The sequence below is a fragment of the Pleurodeles waltl genome, chromosome 1_1 (genome assembly GCF_031143425.1).
Source record: "Pleurodeles waltl isolate 20211129_DDA chromosome 1_1, aPleWal1.hap1.20221129, whole genome shotgun sequence".
Taxonomy (NCBI): domain Eukaryota; kingdom Metazoa; phylum Chordata; class Amphibia; order Caudata; family Salamandridae; genus Pleurodeles; species Pleurodeles waltl.
In genome coordinates, this window is record NC_090436.1 from 308,194,027 (window position 1) to 308,208,360 (window position 14,334).

Consider the following 14,334-nt stretch of genomic DNA (forward strand, 5'->3'; position numbering starts at 1 on the left):
CCCCAGCCCTGACAGCTTTTTCCAAAGGGAGAGGGTGTAACTCCCTCTCTCTGAGGAAGTCCTTTGTTCTGCCTTAATCGGCCAGGCCTGGCTGGACACCAGGAGGGCAGAAACCTGTCTGAGGGGTTGGCAGCAGCAGCAGCTGCAGTGAAACCCCGGGAAAGGTAGTTTGGCAGTACCCGGGTCTGTGCTAGAGACTCGGGGGATCATGGAATTGTCTCCGCAATGGCAGAATGGCCTTGGGGTGACAATTCCATGATCTTAGACATGTTACATGGCCATGTTCGGAGTTACCATTGTGACGCCATACATAGGTAGTGACCTATGTATAGTGCACGCGTGAAATGGTGCCCCCGCACTCACAAAGTCTGGGGAATTTGCCCTGAACGATGTGGGGGCACCTTGGCTAGTGCCAGGGTGCCCACACACTAAGTAACTTAGCACCCAACCTTCACAAGGTGAAGGTTAGACATATAGGTGACTTATAAGTTACTGAAGTGCAGTGGTAAATGGCTGTGAAATAACGTGGACGTTATTTCACTCAGGCTGCAGTGGCAGGCCTGTGTAAGATTTGTCAGAGCTCCCGATGGGTGGCAAAAGAAATGCTGCAGCCCATAGGGATCTCCTGGAACCCCAATACCCTGGGTACCTCAGTACCATATACTAGGGAATTATAAGGGTGTTCCAGTATGCCAATGTGAATTGGTGAAATTGGTCACTAGCCTGTTAGTGACAATTTAGAAAGCAGAGAGAGCATAACCACTGAGGTTCTGGTTAGCAGAGCCTCAGTGAGACAGTTAGTCATCACACAGGGAACACATACAGGGCACACTTATGAGCACTGGGCCCTGGCTGGCAGGGTCCCAGTGACACATACACTAAAACAACATATATACAGTGAAATATGGGGGTAACATGCCAGGCAAGATGGTACTTTCCTACAGTGACTCCTCCTTGTTTTCCTCATTATCTCCTCCGGACTTGCTGCCAAAAGTGGGGGCTGTGTCCTGAGGGTCGGGCATCTCCACTAGCTGGGCTGGGTGCTGTAACAACAGGCATGAGCCTTTGTGGCTCACCGCCAGATGTTACAGTTCCTGCAGGGGGAGGTGAAAAGCACCTCCACCAAGTGCAGGCTTTGTTCCTGGCCACAGAGTGACAAAGGCACTCACCCCATGTGGCCAGAAACCAGTCTGGTTGTGGCAGGCTGGCAGGAACTGGTCAGCCTAACACTAGGAGTCAGACTAGCATGCCGGGGGTATTTCTAAGATGCCCTCTGTGTGAATTTTTGCAATAAATCCCACACTGGCATCAGTGTGGATTTATTGTGCTGAGAAGGTTGATACCAAACATCCCAGATTTCAGTGTAGCCATTATGCTACTGTGGAGTTCGTATTTGACAGACTCCAAGACCATATACTCTTTATGGCTACCCTGAACTTACCATGTCTAAGGTTTGGCTTAGCTGTGGTATAGTGCCCCCTGCCTTAGGGCTGTAAGGCCTGCTATAGGGGTGACTTACCTATGCCACAGGCAGTGGGTTGAGGGCATGGCACCCTGAGGGGAGAGTCATGTCGACTTAGTCATTTTCTCCCCACCAGCACACACAAGCTGTGAGGCAGTGTGCATGTGCTGAGCGAGGTGTCTCCAGGGTGGCATCATACATGCTGCAGCCCTTAGAGAGCTTCCCCGGCCAGAGCGTCCTTGGTACCGGGGTACCAGTTACAAGGGACTTATCTGTGTGCCAGGGCTGTGCCAATTGAGGTAACAAAGGTACAGTTTAGGGAAAGAACACTGGTGCTCGGACCTGGTTAGCAGGGTCCCAGCACACTTTCAATCATAACTGCCATCTACCAAAGGCAAAAAGTTAGGGGGTAACCATGCCAAGGGAGGCATTTCCCTACAGTGTGGTTCTGGGCAGTGACAGCTGTCAGTGGTCTCTGCTGGGTGTTAGCCTTTATAAGCAAAAACAACAGATGATGGACGGAATGCAGAGCAAATCAAACATTCGCCCCCAGTCATAGATCTGGGTTTAATCCATCAGTTTTTTTGCTTGCCATGCCATTCCAGTTTGGACCCAGCCATATGCAAATCAGTCTTGACCCTGTTCCTCATGGGAACAGTCCAGCCTGAACTGCCAGGCCAGGTCCTCCCTGGACCAGAAAACGATGCTCAGCTCTGGGAGTGAGTGAAAACACTAGTGCTCCTGAGGAGGGCTTGTAAACTGAGAAAAAAGCAGTGGCTAGAGGAGGGATAGTGTACTTAGGGGCATATTTATACTCTGTTTGCGCCAAATTTGTGTAAAAAATGTTGACGCAAATTTGCCGCAAACCTAACACCATATTTATACTTTGACGCCTAACCCCGCGAATGTCAAAATTCAGCAGTGTGCGTCATTTTTTGGATGCGTGAAACCGCCTTGCGTTAATGAAATGCAAGGTAGGCGTTCCTGTCCAAAAAATGCCTTTAAGGCATGTGCGCCTTATTTATTCTCCTGCGTCATTTTGACGCACAGGAGGGAGTGGGCCTTAAAAACTGGCGCCCAGCCTGATATGCGCCGTTTTTTAACGCCTGGGTGAGGGCAGGTGTAAGGGGACATGTGGGCTCATTTCCATGGTCTCTGACCATGGAAGCAGTCCACAGAAGTCCTTTCCTGCCCCCAGGGACACCCCCTGCCTTCCTCGCCCATCCCTGGAGGACACCCATGGATGGGGGGACCCATCCCAGGTAAGTACAGGTAAGTAGAGGTAAGTATTTTGTTTGTTTTTTTAAGTGGCATGGGGGCGTAACATGGGCCCTCCTACATGCCACTGTGCCCAATGGCCACGCCATTGGGCAGAGGATATGACTCCTGTCTTTCCTAAGACAGGAGTCATTTCAATGGGGGTTGTGCGTCAAAAAATGGCGCAAGTCCGGCTAGAGCCATGATTTTTTACTCTAACCTGGCTTGCACCATTTTTTGACGCACAACCACCATTCTTCCCTACTCCTGCGTTGCCCAGTTAGAGTCATTTTTTTTACTCTAACCAGGGCGCAGCGCCGGCTAACGTCAATCCATAAATAAGGTGCCCGTCTGGTGTGTTGGAATGGCGTTAGCCAGCGGTAAAAAAATGTACGCACCCGTCAAAAAGTATAAATATCGGCCTTAGTCCCTGTTCTCAGGGAGGAGTAAACACAGAAAGGGGCATGACAAATGCATGCCATGTAGAAAGGGTGAGAAAGAATGGGAGAGCAATGATGGAACCAGCCAATGAAAAAACCCATGAGTAGGCTGAAGCCCACGAAGTAAATACAGCATGTCTCGGTTCGAGACAGCGCATTCCCGCCATCTAGAACCAAGACCTAAAAAAAGAGGTAGGGATTTGCATTAAAAAAAACACCATTTTCAAATAGGCTCTATCAAGTAAAAATGCTTTAACTTCTTCCTTTTCCGACTTTGCATGTGTGCTGTGTAGCACACATACAAAGTAGAAAAAGGTTTAAAGTTAGTTTAAATTAGTTTAAGCATAGTGTTTGGTACTGGAAGCCGAGTCTAATACAGCAAAGGTGTGTGCATGGTATTTGGTAGTCTTATTGTGCGCCAGCTCTAGGGAGAGAGGAGTAGAGTGCCATCGCTCTGTAGATATGGCACTGTCATGCTCTCCTTCTTACACAACGCAGTGCACCATTTTTGGATGCTGAGCTGCGCTGCGTGTGTATTTAATAAATAGATCCCTACTTTTCTAATTGATGACATCCTAACTATTACATTTCTAAATGACTTTAAAATATCTATATTATCAAAAATTTCCTGATATACTGAAAGTGCCTCTTCATTTATTGGTGAGTTTTTGGGTGTCATATTTTGAAAGCGTGACTGCAAGAATCAGTCAATGGGTGAATGACGAGACACAAAAGCGCAAGGATGAGTGACTGAGTGCTTTCATGGAAGCAACGATGCACATTCAACTAAATGCCAGCCTACTGGCATTGGTGTTGCCAAAAGTTGTTTGCAAATGTCATTTAAATGTAAGTAGGCAATACATTATATAGAAATGGTTCACATGTAAGTAGTTGACTCGTATCAGCACTATTAATATATTCTGGCTTTGAGAAAAGTGTTTTGTTTTTTTATTGCAGGTGACAAGATGCTTGAAGATGTACAGACATTCACTCATAATGAACAATTGGTAGTGAGATGGAAACCTTCCTTTGTGGCAGTAGATGGTTTTGTGATTGAGTGGTGTTTGGATTTAAACACAGAAGCATGTGACGTTTCATGGGTGCGTCTTTCAAATTCCACAGAATGGACATTTCAAAAAGGTATAGCAGAAATTCTCATCTTTTTAATTATTGCACTATGCATGCCATAGCCCATCCGTGTTGAACTCATTATTGATCAGCACATTGGAAAATTATAATCAAAGTTGTTGTTCTCACGTACCTGTTCTTAATTATCAGTCGTGAATATTTTGTAGTATAAGAGGTCCATAGATACATCATACTTGTTGATAAGGAGCATGTTGGTAAAAAGCAATTGATGGTATTGGACCATCAGTTCCTCCCACAGCGGCAGAACCTGGTATTTTTTCACGACTTGTTTGTGCACCAAAGGAGAATACCAAACACACCAGTTGCTCTTGAGCATGCCCTAACTAATCAATGAAAGGGCAGTACTATTTTTCAAGTAAAGTGCTTTTCTAAAGTGACTGCACTACGGAGGGAATCCAAATGCCAACATTAAAAAGCAAGCAAGTGCCTATTTCAGCTGTTTTCTCTTACCATCAAACATTTAACACTAAATTGTTATGGTCTGGACATAGCTCTAGTGATCCTCATGCATAGTCCACACTAGTAATGTTGTGTAGTGTGATATGTTCAGTAATTTAATATTCGAATCCTTTTTCTTTTGCAGGGATATTTGAACCTTTAAAATGTTACAATATTTCTGTGTTTCCTCTCTTTGAAAACAAAGTTGGAGATCCTTATTCCACACAAGTCTATCTTGTGGAAGGCCGTATGTATTTTTTAAATTTCATTTGGTTTATATTGTGCTTACACAGCCATTGAAAGATTTAGGGAGTTATAAAAAGGTACATTTATCTGTTTTGAGAGCAGGAGAGGCCCTCTGTACAGTCATATATTCTGAACACTTGTCATTCTATAATTGTTATGTGAATGTTATTGACTTGTGTACAACTGTGAAAACGCCAATTGTAAGAAATTAGGTTATTTGATTGAGGTGGGTGAAAAACCTACTTAAGCAACAATCAGAATCCTTGTCAGGGTGAACGACAAAAGTAAATAAATTAACCTGTGATTAACCGTCTGGTAACTTGGCACAAAAGCAGTCTGGCTTAATTTACAGGCAATGTGTAAAGTATTTATGCAGCACAAAAACAGTAATAAAGTGAAAAGACAACACAAGAGTAATCCTAGAGCAATGTAAAAACATAGTAACTTTTCATAAATAAAATGATACCAGAATGCCAAAAATCCAATCCATAGAACCGGATGTAGGAGGCTGGCCTGGCTTATAGTGGGTACCTTGTGGTACTTACACCTTGTGCCAGGTCCAGTTATCCCTTATTAGTAGAATAGAGGTGTTCTAGCAGCTTAGGATGATATAGGTAGCTATAGCAGAGCAGCTTAGGCTGAACTAGGAGACATGCAAAGCTCCTACTATACCACTTATATCATATAGCCCTATATCACAAGAAAACACAATACTCAGAGAAAACACTAAGGGTGTCCAAGATACCCAACCCCAAGACCCTGAAAAGTAGGAGTAAAGTCACCCTACTACACCCGAAAGACAGTATAGTTGAGATAGGGGATTCTGCAAGAACGATAACTGCCAACAAAATACTGAAGACGGATTCCTAGACCTGAGAACCTGTAAAAGAAGGGGACCAAGTACAAGAGTCACGCAAGTGTCCGGGAGGGCAGGAGCCCACTAAACCCCGGATGAAGGTGCAAAAGGACTGCCTCTGGGTGGAAGAAGCTGAAGATTCCACAACAACGGAAGGTGCCAGGAACTTCTCCTTTGGTCAGAAGATGTCCCACGGTGTGCTGGAGGATGCAGAGTTGTTTCCACGCAGAAACACCACAAACAAGCCTTGCTAGCTGCAATAGTTGCGGTTGAGGATTTTGGGTGCTGCTGGGGCCTAGGAAGGACCAGGATGTCGCCACTTGGAAGAGGAGACAGAGAGGGTGCTCAGAGAGCCCTGGCAGAAGCAGGCAGCACCCGCAGAAGTACCAGAGCAGGCACTTAGAAGATCTGAGGACAGCGGTCGACTCAGCGGTAACTACAAAGGAGGCTCCCACGACGTCGGAGTCCAACTCAGTGAGTTGGGCAATGCAGGGTGGAGTGCTGGGGACCTAGGCTAGGGTGTGCACAAAGGAATCCTTGGAAAAGTGCACAGAAGCCAGAGCAGCTGCAGATTACGCAGTACACAGGATTACTGTCTGGCGTGGGGAGGCAAGGACTTACCTCCACCAAATTTGGACAGAAGGGCCACTGGACTGTGGGAAACACTTGGACCCAGCTCCTGTGTTCCAGAGACCAGGCTCGTCAGGATGAGAGGGGACCCAGATGACTGGTGATGCAGAAGTTTGGTGCCTGCGCTAGTAGGGGGAAGATTCTGTCGACCCACAGGAGATTTCTCCTTGGCATCCAGTGCAGGGTGAAGGCAGACAGTCCTCAGAGCATGCACCACCAGGAAACAGTCAAGAAAGCCAGAAGGATGAGGCGCTACAATGTTGCTAGTAGTCATCTTGCTACTTTGTTGCGGTTTTGCAGGTGTCCTAGAGCAGTCAGCGGTCGATCCTTGGCAGAAGTCGAAGAGGGAAGTGCAGAGGAACTCTGGTGAGCTCTTGCATTCGTTATCTGAGGAATAGCCCAGAGGAGAGACCCTAAATTGCCCAAAAAGGAGGATTGGCTACTGAGAAAGGTAAGCACCTATCAGAGGGGGTCTCTGATGTCAGCTGCTGGCACTGGCCACTCAGAGCTGTCCATTGTGCCCCAACACCTCTGTATCCAAGATGGCAGAGTTCTGGGACACACTGGAGGAGCTCTGGGCACCTCCCCTGGGAGGTGCCGGTCAGGGAAGTGGTCACTCCCCTTTCCTTTGTCAAGTTTCACGCCAGAGCAGGGCTGGGGGATCCCTGAACCGGTGTAGACTGGCTTATGCAGAGAGGCACCATCTGTGCCCATCAAAGCATTTCCAGAGGCTGGGGGAGGCTACTCCTCCCCAGCCCTTCACACCTATTTCCAAAGGGAGAGGGTGTAACACCCTCTCTCAGAGTAAATCCTTTGTTCTGCCTTCCTGGGACCAGGCTGCCCAGGCCCCAGGGGGGCAGAACCCTGTCTGAGGGTTTGGCAGCAGCAGTAGCTGCAGTGGAGACCCCGGAAAGCAAGTTTGGCAGTACCCGGGTTCTGTGCTAGCGACCCGGGGATGTATGGAATTGTCACCCCAATACCAGAATGGTATTGGGGTGACAATTCCATGATCCTAGACATGTTACATGGCCATGTTTGGAGTTACCATGGTGACGCTACATATAGTTAATGACCTCTATGTAGTGCACGCGTGTAATGGTGTCCCCGCACTCACAAAGTCCGGGGAATTTGCCCTGAACAATATGGGGGCAGCTTGGCTAGTGCCAGGGTGCCCACACACTAAGTAACTTTGCACCTAACCTTCACTAAGTGAGGGTTAGACATATAGGTGACTTATAAGTTACTTAAGTGCAGTGTAAAATGGCTGTGAAATAACGTGGACGTTATTTCACTCAGGCTGCAGTGGCAGTCCTGTGTAAGAATTGTCTGAGCTCCCTATGGGTGGCAAAAGAAATGCTGCAGCCCATAGGGAGCTCCTGGAACCCCAATACCCTGGGTACCTAGGTACCATATACAAGGGAATTATAAGGGTGTTCCAGTGTGCCAATGAGAATTGTTAAAATTAATCACTAGCCTGCAGTGACAATTTTAAAAGCAGAGAGAGCATAAACACTGAGGTTCTGGTTAGCAGAGCCTCAGTGATATAGTTAGGCACCACACAGGGAACACATATAGGCCACAAACTTATGAGCACTGGGGTCCTGGCTAGCAGGACCCAGTGACACATATCAAACACACTGACAACATAGGGTTTTCACTATGAGCACTGGGCCCTGGCTAGCAGGATCCCAATGAGACAGTAAAAACACCCTGACATTTACTCACAAACAGGCCAAAAGTGGGGGTAACAATGCTAGAAAGAGGCTACCCTCCTACACCGGAGATATGCAATTTCAAAGGTTTAAGTATGTATAGCACCTAAAAGCACAATGCCCTAAATGTGGATATCTGGTTACGCTGACCTGGGACAACATCACAAATTCAGGCCGACTGTGATGGAGTGCAGGCTGGGACGGGACCAAGTTTGCCCCACTGAAAATTGTACCTTCTGTGCTTGGTGCAAGGTCTCCACAGCATTGCTTTGCTAGGCTTTGCAATGCTCTGTGTCTGTTCCAATGAGGCTTTTAGCTGGGTGGTGTGGCTTCACCCTGCTTTGCATTGCTCCTCTTGGGTTCCAGTGAAGCTTTCAGCTGTGAGGAAAGGCTTTGCAAGACTTTACAACACTTTGTGCTGGATATAATGGAACCTTCAGTTAAGCCAGGAGGAGTGCTCTCTGATGCCAGCCAAGGGCCCAGAACCTGGAGAGGCATTTCTTGGGGATTGGCAACTCTCTCGAACAGAAGCCAGCAGGGCCCAGACAGGCCCTGTCAGTTCTAATGCAGCAGGTCAGCTGGGCAGTTGCAAGGAGGCCTGTGAAGCTTGTTGTGTCCCTATATCTCAGAACAGAAGGTAGGCCAGCTGACACCTGGAGTCACTCAGGTTAACTTGGGATGAAGGCAGAAGGTCCAGTCTACCCTCTCACAAAGCAAGGCAGCCTTAAGCAGCAACACAGTCCTCTGGGGAACAAGGAAGGTCTCAAGCAGCTGGGCAGTTCACGGGATAACAAAGCAGTCCTTCTTCTGTAATGTCCACAGGTCCAGGAGTGTTCTAAAGAGTTGCTCTGAGGGTTCAGTATTTAAGCCTGGTGCCTGCCTTTTAGGTGGGGCACTCTTCCCAGATACCCTCACATCTAGTTCTATAAAGTTCTTCCGTTCCCCTGTCAAGGCTCCAAGAAGTCTTTAGTGGCAAAGTGGCAAAGTGGCCAAAGACTAGCATCGGGCTCCTTTGTGTGTGTGCTGGAGGCACAATTTTGAAATCGGGCTGAAAACCACTCCGTTCCCCCCCCAACCTCCAAGCAATCCAGGTAGAATGGCCCATCGTGCAAACACCTTGTCCCCCTTTGTCTCATTGTCTGTGAGGAATATACGAAGCCTAGCAGCTAAACTATTCACAGTCATGTGACCCAGGATCCTGGCAGCACAGGTATTGAATGGTTAAGGCAAGACTGAGCCATGTTTTCTACTTTAGTGGGTGGCACAATGAGTGCTGCAGGGCCACTAGTAGCATTTAATATATAGGCCCTGGGTACATGTAGCACCAATGATGTGCCAATCAGATTTAGGTCAGTTTTACCATATTTTAAGGGGCAAGCACGTAGGTACTGGTTAGCAGTGGTAAAGTGCACATAGTTCTGATGCCAACAAAAATGAAATTCAGAAAACATTAAGGGTAAAGCCAAAACCTTTGAGGGGTGACCCTGCAGAGAGGGCCAAGTCCAACAGATATAAAATTGCTTTATTAAAAAAAGTGGCATCTTTGAATCGAATAATAATACAAAATGCATCAGCCCCACGCCCCCTAAGTAACTAATATGGAATGCAGAACAGGGGACAACAAGCTAATCCACAAATAACCTGCCAACCCAACTTTCTTTAGAACAATACTAAATACATAATACAAATCGGCTCAATAACCAATGGAGAGAAAAACAACAAGTAATACATATCTTTATTTTAAAAATGTATTTTATTATGTCAGCAAGCTATTACCCAGGGTCTTAATATTTGTTTACTTTGTATCAGTCCTATAAATACAGTCTGCATCATTGAAAAGAGTTTCAAAGCCATATTTTTTCATAAAATGCACTGTTTAAAGAATAGGTACAAAGTAACTACAAAGAAAGAAAGACTGAAATACCCAAACCGCCAAGATCAAGACGAAACTTAAAAAAATAACACCTATTCATAAGCTTTCAGCCACAGGCACACAGACATACACAAAAATCACTCAGACCCACAGAGCATCTTATCATGACAGTGTACATAAACATGCCTAAAGAAACAGGTACATTTCTTTAGAGTGTGAAGTGTCCCATATTGGTGATGATACTTCTTTCATTCATCTGTACTTGTATCTCGACACCTAACAGTCACCAGCCTGTTGGGCTAATTGTTACAGATAAGAACATTAAACCTGCAAGTGGTTTATGAAGAACTCTTTAGTTTTTGTTTAATATTTCAATAACAATCGCATTTTCATGAACACTTATAGTAGACACTGGAACGTCAGTTCAGAAGTTTGAGTACTTTTGTGGTATTTGTTGAAAATGTAGGGTATGGGTGTGGTCACTGATATCACTGGCAGCATGGCTAATTCATATTCTGCTTTTCATTGCATGTTTTTGAACATGATAGCAGTGCATAATTTGAGAAAAATAAAAACGTGCCGGTGCCCAAATATCTCCTCTGAAACACGTGGCTGCTACAAGTAAATGTGCGAGCACGTAGTACTGATGCAGCTAATCTTGAAGCCATCTCGGGCCTCTTTAATCCATTTACAACCACTCCCTGCCCCTTCTGCTCACTCTTATAGCTTTCTGCTTTCACTCTGTGTGATATGTGTTTTTTGCTCGCAATAAATGCTTGAGGTAGAAAAATAAGTGTCGGCCCTCAAAAATAAGTGCCGGTGCCCCGCACCGGAAACCACTGACTCAAATTAAGCACTGCATGATAGAATGGTGAGTCACGTCCCTACAATCAGTTAATGCTATTTCAAATACAGCTGTTAAGACATAGGATATTTTAGCATTTCAGCAAGGAGTTGATTTAAGTTGTGATTTAATGACACGTTTTGATTTTATTATGAGAGGCTTATGTTAAGTTAAACGCTTAATGATTTTAAATTATCATCCTTGAGTCTTGTTTAGAAGTCATTGTATGATAACGGAAGAATATGCAATTAAATTCATTAGTACCGATTTTGGTAATTCCCCTTCTCACTTGATGCCTGCTCCCGGAGCTCCAATGTTTTATGAAATCATTGTAGCAAGCCGGACGTGGAATAGCAGACAACCCCTGATCCAAAAACCTAACACATAATCCTAGTCAAAAACGAACAATGAGGTCGGGGCAATAACGAGAAATTAAATAACTAAACAACAACAAAAAACTTGAATTGATTGAAAATATACCAAAAAGGAAGAGGGAGCTTTAGAAATGTGGACCATACTAAGAATAATGAAATAAGGAAATGAAAAACAATGGTGCAGAAAAATCTTATACAAAAATACTATGCGAAAAATACGAAATAGTAAAAAACCATAAAACCAAGTAGATGATCAAACAACAATGTGAAAAGATAAAAAAGAATGACAGTCAAATAAAAAAATAAATCTAACAGAAAAATGGAATAGATCAGTTGCCAGCCTCCCTAGTCAAACGAGCAGAGCTTGCAGCCAAAGAACTGCAGCAGCCAGAGACCCAGGCTTAGTTGTACTAAGATTTTGTGTCATGGTTAGGTAACATTTTTGATCAGATCCAAAGCAAAATCTATTTTGGAATTTACAAAGCCACGCAAAGCACGATTTCCGTGGTTATGCATGGTTTTGTTAAAAAAAAAAAATTATAAAAAAAAAAAAATTAACGCAGCTCATAGTGATGCCTTGCATTAGTGTGCCTCAGGTAGGCATTGCATGGGTGGATCCTGGGCATTCCTGTGCATCCACCCATGTATTTTGACCCTAACCCATATTTACAAAGACTTTTAAACATGGGTTTGGGCCAAAATGGTGTGCCTACCCGAGGCTGGTGTAAGAAGGTGAAATATCTTCATCTTTGTCTGCATGCTGCATTTTGCAACACACACACACGAATAGAAATACGCCTTGAAGGACAGTTGTTGTGCAGGAAGGTATCCTTTCCTGCAAAAAAAAATAAATCCTAACTTTAATGCTGAAGCACATTGTGCAATGGGTGCTTGCATTGACTGTATGCGTTCCAAAGTGCACCAGTGCAAGGAGAGAGCTGAACTATGCCATATGTTTGTGAATATGGCACAGTTATGCTTGATCTCTTTCATGCAATGCAGCACAGCAACGTACGTTGCTGCACTGCGGTGCATGAAATCATAGTAAAACCAAGCCAAAGAGTCAGTGTCAGCCCCAGAAAGAGCAACACAAAAGCAGACAAGCGCGCCAAGGTGGCAGGCAGAAGCAGAGAGACCCTGTCCGTGGCAGCTTACTCGGGCTGGCATTCATCTATGGGTCTAAAGTCCACTGTGCAGGTGAGGAATGTGGCCGAGGTCAGCTACAGACACATAATGAGGCACTTCAGTTCCCTCTTCCAGTAGCAGTAAAGTTATCTAAGTAAACATATCCCACATGCGTACTTAACCTCTCTTATGAAAGGCACCCCTGGTACCAAGGGCCCTGTGGCCAGGGAAGGTCCCTAAGGACTGCAGCATGTATTATGCGCACTGCTTTGCAACTTTTGTGTGCTAGTGGGGAGAAAAGACAAACCTGACATGGCACTCCCCTCAGGGTGCCATGCCCACAAACCACTGCCTGTGGCATAGGTAGGTCACCCCTCTAGCAGGCCTTACAGCCCTAAGGCAGGGTGCACTTTACCCCAGGTGAGGGCATAGCTGCAATGAGCAGCATGCCCCTTCACTGTCTAAGTCAATTCTTAGACATTTTAAGTGCAGGGTAGCCATACTGAGTATATGGTCTGGGAGTCTGTCATTACGAATTCCACAGCACCATAATGGCTACACTGAATACTGGAAAGTTTCAAACTTCTCAGCACAATAAACCCACACTGATGCCAGTGTCGGATTTATTAAAAAATTCACACAGAGGGCATCTTAGAGATGCCCCCTTTATGTTAGCCCAACTGCTAGTGTAAGACTGCCACATCTAGACGAGTTTCTGACCACATGGGGTGAGTGTCTTTGTGCGCTCTGTGGTCAGAAACAGAACTTGTCCCGGCTGGAGGTGATTCACACCTCCCCATGCAGGAAATGTAACACCTGGTGGTGAGCCTCAAAGGCTTAAGCCTGGTGTTACAGTGCCCCAGGGCATTCCAACTAGTGGAGATTCCCGCCCCCCAGAAAAGCCCCCACTTTTGGCGGCAAGTCAAGAGGGATAATGAGAAAAACAAGGAGAAGTCACCCCCTCAGCCAGGACCACCCCTAAGGTGTCCAGAGCTGAAGTGACCCCCTCCTTGAGAAATCCTCCATCTTGCTTTGAAGGATTAGGCTCAATAGGGATAGGGATTTGCCTTCCTTCCCAGAGGGAATGGCACAAAGAGGGTGTAGCCACCCTCAGGGACAGTAGCCATTGGCTACTTCCCCTTTACCCTAAACACCCCCCTAAATTTAGTATTTAGGGGCGACCCTGAACCCAGATCTTCAGATTCCTGGCTACCTTAAGAATGAAGAAGGACTGCTGAGCTGAAATTACAGCACAGAATAGATGGAGACACCAACTGACTCGGCCCCAGCCCTACTGGCCCATCTCCTGCTTCAAAAAAGCTACAAGAAAAAAAGCATTGTATTCTGCAGGACTAGCAACCCCTGAAAAGCCTCCAGGGGACTGCCTGCATCACAGAGGACCAAGAAACTCCTGTGGACAGTGGACCTGCCCAAAAAGAGGACACAGGAACCATCTTTAAAGGGACTCTCACCTCACTCCAGAGGCGTCACTCCAACTACTTTGCACCCGACGCCCCCAGCCCGTGTCCAGAGAAACCAACTAGCCAGAGAGGATCCCCAGGCGACTCCGACAATGTGTCCACACTGGGCTGACCTCTCTACACCCCCACAACGACACCTGCAGAGGGAATCTCGAGGACCCCCCTGACCGCGACTGCCCGGGACGAAGATATCCGTCTCCTGGAGAAGCACTGCACCCGCAGCCCCAGAGGCCCGAGAGAAACCGACCACTGGTGCAGCAACGACCAGCAGGTGGCCCTCTCCCTTGCCCAGTCGGTGGCTTGCCCGAAAGGCCCCTCTGTGCCCTGCCTGCAGCGCCAAAGTGACCCCCGGGTCCATCTATAGCGTTCTATTGAGAACCCGATGTCCTGTTTGCACACTGCACCCGGCTGACCTCGTGCCGCTGAGGGTGTGGTTTTTGTGCCTAC

General features: G+C 46.3%; 1 protein-coding gene across 1 annotated transcript in view; it reads left to right on the forward strand.

Annotated features, from left to right (window-relative positions):
- Positions 1 to 14,334, forward strand: part of IL31RA (interleukin 31 receptor A) — a 1,545,596-nt gene that overhangs the window by 1,123,299 nt on the left and 407,963 nt on the right. Inside the window, exons 11-12 of the mRNA XM_069222232.1 lie at positions 4,117 to 4,299; positions 4,892 to 4,993. Of these exons, the coding sequence (XP_069078333.1) occupies positions 4,117 to 4,299; positions 4,892 to 4,993 (285 nt within the window). The remainder of the gene's footprint in view (positions 1 to 4,116; positions 4,300 to 4,891; positions 4,994 to 14,334) is intronic.